Raw genomic sequence first — 8544 nt, forward strand, 5'->3', positions numbered from 1 at the left:
CCCTGGCTGCATTGCTGCGCTCCGGGTGCCCAGAGGAAGCACGCGCCGCGTGCGCCCCGTAACCGGCCGCCCGTGGGAGCGCAGTCCGCTGGCATGAGTCCCGAGAGCGCCCCGAGCAGAGGCTCTGAGCTGAGGCGCTGAAAGTCGCCCTCCCGCCCGCGAGACCCCGCGCCCGAGCTTGCCCGCCAGCGGCCATGGCCGTCCCGGCCCGGCCTGTGGCCAGCGCTCCTGGGCATAGTCCTCGCCGCCTGGCTCCGCGGTTCCGGTGAGTCACATGCATGCTCGGGGGAGGTTTGCGGGGGACAGTGTGCGCGAACGCTCGCTGCTCTGGAATTGGGGAGGGGGGTGTCCCTGACCCGCATTGCCGGACCCAGTTGGGAGCCCCCCGAGGCCAAACTTTGCGAGGCGGGACGCGGGGGCCGCCTCTTATTGTTGCGCAGCTTCCCCGCGCGCTTCCCCGGAAGCCTGGGTTCTGCCAAGTCCAGGAGCAGCTGCTAGCGCGCGGGGCTGGCGAGTGTAGACGCCCCACGCCTCAGGGCGAGGGAAGTTTGCTGGTTGCCGGCCCCAGAGCAGGGTCAGGGGTTTGAATCAACGCCCCCGGGGGAGCCTGACTTTGAGGGTTTTGACCACCCCCCAGTCCCCAGGAAATCAAGAAGGGCGGTTAAGATACCTCTCCTGGTAGCATCTGCCTCAAACAGCTACTCACAGTTCCTAGCTTGGGCACCTGGCCTCTGCCCACGTCCAGAACACAGTGTCCTCCTCTGTCTCCGCCACACACGCTCGCACACGTACACACTCAGGCGTGGAGGCGCATACACCAGCCCCCAGCCCTTGCAGCCTGCACAGAGCACTGCGGGTCCCCCACTGGGGCTGTGGCTCCTGGGCCCCCTGGTTTGTGGGGGCCACAGTTGTGTATGGTGGATTCACTGCCGCTTCCCCATCTCCCGTTTACTACAAAGCCCTTTCTCCTCCCTTTATGTCCCATTGGCCACCCTAACCTGCTTGGTAACTCAGCCCTCAACCCACCTCCTTTGGGGGGGCGGGTCCCCTGCATCCTTTGTCTGCTCTCCCTGAGCTTCCATTCGGGCTGAGCTGTTGAGTCCTCCTGATCTCTGCCCCCCACTCATGCACTTAGCAGAGCTGAACTTATTTATGAGTGTAGGGGGAGGGGGTCATATATGTGATCATGGGGCTTGCCCTAGCAATTCTTGATTCTTGCTGCCCCAGGAACCTGTGAGGTGCCCCCTCTGCTTGGCCAGGCCATTTTTAATCCCAGGGGTGTCAGGAGGGAGTGTTGGGCTTCCTGAGATTCAAAGCCAGACTGATCGAAGATCAATGCGTGATTGCTCAGAGACCAGTCAGATGATTGAGGTTGATAGCTGTTTCCTTAAAGGGACTCTGTGTAGCACATCCTGCACCCACCACTGTCTGGCCACCCTACTATGCTGCCCCTCAGTCCTCCATCTACCACATCCCATCCACTCTATATCCCTTCTCTATCATCCCATCATCCCCCCCCCCCCCAAATCCTCACTTTAACAAACCCTTCTGCACCATGACCTCCCCTTCTAATCCTGACCTAGCTGGGAGACTGCACTGCCTCTGGGTGTGTGTTCATATTGCACACATGTGCATGTTAGGAGTATATGTGCCACACTCAGGGTGCAGCTGCACCACTAACCATCATGAGCTGCAAGCGTTCATGTTCCTCACTCAGGGAAGGTGTCGCCAGATAACGAGTAGGTGCCCAGGGGAAGGTTACGAGTCAGACGTGCGAGAGGGCTGTGTGGTCATATCTGCATATTGCCCATGTAAGCATGTGTGAGGGCTGTGAGTCGGCATGTGTGTCCTGGTGATGACAGGGCATGGCAGTGTATGCAGCCCTGGTCTGTGTATGGCCTGCTGCACATGTGTGATTGTTGTGAATAGTTGCACAGGTGAGCATATGTAGGTGAGGGGGTGATGGGTGCTGGTGAAACAGAGAACCATAGCCTTGGGGGTGGAGGGTGACACATGGATTCCTCAGGAGGCTGCAGAGTTGGGGGACTGCATCCCTGGTTGGTAGGACACCTGTTGAGGCCTGGCCCACGGTTGTCCAGGGAGCTGGCTGGTGGGCCCCTGTGCCATAGGACTGCCCTGGAGCAGAGCCTCCGGGCATCCACTCACAGGCCTGTGGGAGGAGCTGCTGAAGGGCACAGAGGGCCTCTCCTTCTCGCCTGGGCCCCTTACTATTGTCCTACTATTGTCCTCCACAGGCTCCAGTCACTTGTACCCAGACAGGCTGGCCCTACCATGACCCCTGCTCCTCCTGCACCACCCATCAGCTCCTCAGCAACATCAGCCAGGGTGAAAAAAAAAAATGTGTGTGAGTGGCCAGCAGGGGGCGCCGGGGGGCCAGCACAATGGCAGCTTCCTGCTCCCCAGGCTGAGCGTCCACCTTGGGTCACACAAAAGCCTTCCCTTCAGCACATGCACCCAGTAGGCCCTTCTCTGTGCCTTTGAACACAGACCCATCTGTCTTACAGGGTTTTCTCATTCATATCCAGTCACACAGCTGGCACCTGCTTCCCTGCCCCTGTGGGCCATGCACACCTGTAGGCTTCTCTTCACACAGATCTCTGCAGTCCTGGGGAAGGGGCTCCATGGGGACTTGACCCCAAAAATTTGTCCTGGTGGCCTGGCCACAGTGGCTCAATGGTTGAGCATTGACCTATGAACCAGGAAGTCACGGTTCAATTCCTAGTCAGGGCACATGCCCGGGTTGCAGGCTCAATCCCCAGTGTGCAGGAGGCAGCCAATCAATGATTCTCTCTTATCATTGATGTTTCTATCTCTCTCTTCCTTTCCCTTCCTCTCTGAAATCAATAAAGATATATTTTTTTAAAATAATTTGTCCTGGTGGCTTCTTCCTCAGGCCCCACCCCCATTTTCCGGGCTGGTCCTGGACCCCTCTGTCCACCTCTCACCCCCCAGAATGGAACAGTTGGTTGGGGGGATGGTGTCTTAATTCTTTAGGGCTAAGAAATACCCTGCTCTCACTCACTCTGCCTTGAGGATGGGGTGGGCTAGGCTTTGGGGCCCCCCAGGTATCCCCAGAAGAGGTCTGGTCTTCTGACCCCCTTTGCCTGTGTTGGGAGGGGCTTCCCTTAGGAGCCCAGGGATTGGCATTGGTTCAGGTACCAACCCCCCTCACCACCACCACCACCACCACCACCAACCAAGAGGCATGGCCTGGTTCCTGGGAGCAGCCAACTTTGGCCTCAGGCAGGAGCCAGCCGCCCCAAACTCCTAGGGCCCCCACCGTCTTCCATCTGGTGCTGCTCTGGGCCACAGATCTGCAGACTCAAATCATTCAACCTATCAGATGGGGGACCCCTTCTCCAGGCGAAGGCCCTGTGCTGGCCTGGGCTGCGGCCTGGGAACACATGTCCACACACATACAAGCTTGGGCCTGCTCATTCCAGGCCAAACATCTCCTGCTGCCCCTCCCTCCATGGGCCCTGTCCTCCCCCTCTCCCTAGTCCCCAAGCCCAGGGCTGAAACCTTAGCGTCTCCCTCAGCTCTCCCTTCTCCTTCACGCTTCATTTCTAATTTGTCACCAAGTCCTCCAGCTCAGCCCTACTTGTGACATTGCTTGTGTCCCTCTCCTCCTTTGTCACCCCCACCCCCCCAGGCTCCTTCCTTCCTCACCCTCTTACCTAGACCAATGCCATAGCCACCCCAACTCATCCCCTTCCTGAGCCTCCTCCAATTAGACTAATGCACCCGGTGCCCAGGCTGGAACCTGTGCCTCCCCAGTGCCTGCCTCCAGTACCAAGCCAGGAGCCCTTAGGGAAGCTCCGAGTAACCACGCTTCACTAGGCTGATCCATTGGGAGGGAGGTGTCCTCTCTGGCTCTGCTGCTGGTGGGCTCTTCCAGACAAGCTCCAGTTTCCTCACTGTAGCTCCCTTGCCTTAAAGAACCTTGTGCCCTCAACCCTGCCAGCCACACCCCTCACCCCCCCCCACCCCAACATCCTCAGCTCTATCTGTACTGTTCTGCTTATCTCAGCCCCCAGCTTTAATCCTGCCCCCTCCAAAGGCCTCCTCAACTCCTTCCAGGGCCCATGCAGGGGCCAAGGCATCGCGAGGAGCTCTGAGTGGGCTACAGGACAGAGGTACTGGTTCCTCGGCCCTGGAGAAGCACACAGCCTGGGGCCGCTGCCGGAAGCCTCTGGCCTGAGCCACCTTGTTCACTCCAGTGCTTCCCACAAGTATTGCCATTGTCTATGGCACTAGGACCCTGCTCTCAGCCCCCAACATGCTCCCAGTCATGGCTAGTCACGAGCTTCTTTTTTCTCTTTATTTCCTTTTACTTGAGTTTGAGTTTTCTGGCTAGGCAGGGCGGGCTGCTGCAGCTGGGGAGGGGGAGAGAAGTTTGCTCTGCCCTCCCCCAGCAGCCCTCCCCATCCCTGTCCCCGAACGCAGACTGCCCTGCTCCAGGGTGACTGGAAATGGCACCTGTCCAGGGCAGGGACGAGCAAGGTGAGACCCCACCATGGAGTAGCTGTGCTCCGGCCCCTCACACTGACGGCAAGCCAGCTCTCATGAGTGTCCGTGTCTGTGGGTTCTTCACACAGGTTCTATGTCTGTGTCTGTTGACTAGGAACCTCCCTGCTCATCCCACCCCTCCCAGGTGTAGACATTCCCAGATGGGTGTCTTCTTGTGCAAATTATGCCATTCTGGGTCCCAGAGCTGCAGACTCAACCCCCTGAAAGGTGGAGCTGAGGGGCACTGAGCAATGGTCTTACTCATCCTGAAGGGACACTCTGTCCCACCCCCATCCTCAGGGCTGGAGTTGACACCAGACTTGGTCTGCTCTGTGCAGCACTTACTTGGGGCTCCTGGTTTAGGCTGAGCCCCAGGAGAGCCTGTCCCCAACCATCCTTTCCACCCAGTTGAGTGCTCAGCTTCCTGTGACCAATTGTACCAGCCCACCCCTTTGTTCTTCTTGTCTGCTCCATGGGAGTGGCATTGGAGGATCCTCCGGCCTTTTGGGGAGCCCCAGCCCCCTCTTCGTATCAGGTGGAGTAGAAAGGGCAGGGGTTTTGGAGGCAGATGGGCCCTGGTTTCAGTCTAAGCCACCTGACAAATAACTTCTACTCCCCAGCCTGTTTCAGATCTGTTGAATGGGATCACCTCTGCTTCCTGGGGTTATAGTAATAAGCTGATGGGCAACATAGAGAGAGCCCCCCAGGGTGGGCCCTGACTTGGAGCAAGCACCTATGGCTTATTTGTCTCCTTCCTCCATTCCTGGCATTTGAAGGGGCACAATTTAAGACTGGTGGGGTCCGAAGCTGTGTCGGGGCCCAAGCTCAGAGATAGGAGAGAAGGTCCCTCTTGTGAGCTGCTTCACTTCTTACTGCTCCAGCCCCAGGCAGGAGCCCTAGACTGGAGTCATTGCCTCCACCCCCCATCTGCACACTCACCATCCCCTGCAGGGACTCAGGCCTGATTCAGACACAAAATCCTCCAATGTGTACAGAGCTTTGTTAGGGGGTTCTGTGAAGATGATGATTTGGGCTCAGCTTGTCCTGGAACTGTGTGCTGGTGATCATCTTTGACACACAGAACATGGCAGCAAAGGGAGGGTGGGAGCCCTGGATGAAACTCAATTCTAGTCTTGGCTCCGCCATTTTATTGCTTTGTGATTTTGGACAAATCACTTGACCTCTCTGGGCTGTTTGCTTCTTCGTATACTAAAGGATTGGACTTGATGACTCTATTGGGGCAGAGGCTGGTGCCCAGCGAGGTTGCCTTGCGAGCCTGGGGTAGGGTGGACTGTGCACTCAACAGCAGGTTCCCCCAGGAACTGCTCACACCTGCCCAGCACCTGCTAAAGCCACCAACCACCCTGGCAGCAGCTGCCTGCATTGCCTTAGAGCCAGGTGCCTGCTACTGTGGGACTGAAGGTGGCTGTGAGGTAGAAGTAGGAATTTTGAGTCCCTGCATCCAAGCCAGGAAACAAGGTCCTGCTTTAGCTGATGAACACCTCCAGTGGCAAAAACAGCCCTTCTTAGGGCCCCCAGAAGGTCAGAGTGCCCGTGCCTGAGGCCCACCCCTTCCCAGGCACTAATGTCAGATGTAGCAAGCAGCCTTTGGCCTCCGGAGCCAGAACCCAGGCATGTGGAGGAGGTGGTGGGCTGAGTTGGCAGGCTCTAAGGTCTTAGTCTGGACCAAGGCTGGGACCAGGGCGAGGGAAGCGAGGTGCCTCAGGTGCAAACTTTAAGTCATGCAAGTGCAGGGTCAGCGCCTGAGAGTAAGTGCCCTTGGCAACCGCTATGCCTCACCCTAGTCCTGGCTGTGCATCCACGCCTCCTTATACGTCTTCAGTTTCCCTGCCACTCAAATGGAGTCATTAAAAGGTAGTTGTGCAGATTACACAGCCTGATGCATGTCAGTCCTAGCATACAGTAGGAACTCAATAAATGTTTGCAGTTGATGGTGATGATACGGCAGAGGGCACTGTTCTGTCCCTTCCTTGGAGGAGTGGGATAGTCCTTGGTGTCCTCTGTGGGAGAGGGTGCAGCTAGGGGTTCAGGAGGGAGGACAGAGGCCTGAGGGAAGGCCTCCATTTTGGGATGAGGACAGGCCTGGTGTCTTTTCTCTGCCCCTTTGACATCCAGGGGTGGGGCATGTAGAAGCCCTGAGTGTACCCCCAAGTGTGGTTATTGGCTGGCCCACCCAACCCTGTTTGAAATGGGGAAAGGGGGAGACTGTAGAGATCAGGAAAGGCCTGAGTGGCAGCTGCGCATCCGTAGAGTGGGTCCCAAAGGAGCAAGTTTTAGGTCCCATTCAGGTGGGGGAGGGGCCCTGAAATCCCTGCCTAGGAGTGGGGCCATGGTGAGAACCTGGGGTGCCAGCATCCTGATGGGTGAGTCCCCAGCCCCTCCCAGGCCTGGATGTCAGAGCTGTGTCTGTCTGGAAGGCTCAGGGTCACCTTGAGCTCCAGGCAAATATGTGGCTGGGATTTGGGGAGGGCAAGGCAGTCTATGGACTGAGCCTGAAGGACAGCTGCAGGGTTCCTGGGGAGGGCTTGGACGCCGTGGCCCACCTGTGCCCTACACCTCTCCAGCCAGCTGGCAGCCTGCAGGAAGGTACACCCCGAATTAGACCCTACCCCTCCTCACTGAGGCAGAGACCAAATGGAATTGAGGGGCTGCTCGTTTTTTCCCCAGGTCTGCATCTTTCCAGCCCCCCGACCCTCCAAAAGAAAGGGGTGGTGCCTTTTTTTGGAGTGCCAACTTAGCGCCCGCGCTAGCCCAGAGCCAACCTCCTCCCTAAAACAGCCCCACCCCGCGGTCCTGGTACTTGGCGGGCGGGGTCCCGGGCTAGAGGGAGGCCTCCGGCCAGGTGGATTTCGGGCGCGGGAGCCGCGGTGGGGCGTCCGCGCTTGAGCCAATGGGAGCCGGAGTCGGGTGCGGGCCAGCGCGTCCTGCCCCGCAGCCCCCGCCCTGGGAAAGCGCGGTGAATTCGGCAGCGGTGCGGAGAAGGGGCGGGGTCCCTCCGCCCGCCAGCCCGCCCGGGGCCGCCCGCCGGATTAGCGGCTCTTTGTTCGGGGCCTGTTAACAAGTTCCTGGCTGAGCGCTCGGCTGCTACCCCGGGAGCAGGCGTCCAGCCTCCAGGCAGACGGCTGTCGGCCTCTGCCGTTCCCGGTTCCCGCGCCAGCTGCAGCCCCCGCCGCCTTCCTAGGCCCCGGCGACGTGGCTGGGCAGTGGGCCCCACTGGCAGCCTGGGGCGTGTAGGATTTGCAGAGCCCCGACTGACCTCGCCACAGAAGGGAAGAGAACGCCCCATCCTCGGAGCACCTCCTATATGTCAGGGGCTTCTAGTGCACCGAAATGAGGGAGGGCAGGCGTCCCAAACTCGTGGCCATCCTGGGGTTCCAACAAGAGCTGGAGCCTTCCGTGGCTGTCACTTTTATTATTATTATTATTATTATTATTATTGTTATTATTATTAATTGTCTTGGTGGTAACCTTGGCGTGCTAGGTGAGGGTAGTCCCATTTATCAGATGAGGACACTGAGGCTCAGAGGTGGCAGGGCTTGTTACTGCTTGGCCTGACCCCTCCCCCATGGCTATTTACTCTCAGGGCCTTGTTTGGTGCCGGACAGACTTGGAAGACCTTGATTCTGGGGCTAATCCCTCAGCTCCAGAGCCTATTCCCCCTCTACATCCTGCCTTCTGAACCCCACCCCCTCATTTCCTAAACCTGGGCAGGGTTGTTGTCCAGATCACAGGAATTTTTATTACAAAACCCCTGGGGGTTATCTCTCTGACTTGCTTAAGGCCACAGGTCATGTTCCAAGCCACTTTCTTATAATGAGGGGGAATCCTTCCCCATAAGCTCTCCCAAATGGCTCTTGGCTCATCCTTCTGGGGCCACCCAGGATGGCTTCCCCCTTCTTACTTGTTTAAGACAGAGTTCCTGCCTGGCACTCCAGCCTCTCAGCTGTTCCTGGTGTAGCAGGGTACTAACTCCGCCCCCCCGCCCCCCCCCCC

The 8544-nt window shown here is 58.3% G+C and overlaps 1 protein-coding gene across 1 annotated transcript in view; it reads left to right on the plus strand.

Moving 5' to 3' along the window:
* UNC5A (unc-5 netrin receptor A) overlaps window positions 1–8544 on the plus strand; it is a 58123-nt gene that overhangs the window by 690 nt on the left and 48889 nt on the right. Inside the window, exon 2 of the mRNA XM_023752745.1 lies at window positions 145–265. Coding sequence (XP_023608513.1) covers window positions 145–265 — 121 coding nt within the window. The remainder of the gene's footprint in view (window positions 1–144; window positions 266–8544) is intronic.

Source organism: Myotis lucifugus, unplaced genomic scaffold (assembly GCF_000147115.1).
Source record: "Myotis lucifugus unplaced genomic scaffold, Myoluc2.0 scaffold_1, whole genome shotgun sequence".
Lineage (NCBI taxonomy): Eukaryota > Metazoa > Chordata > Mammalia > Chiroptera > Vespertilionidae > Myotis > Myotis lucifugus.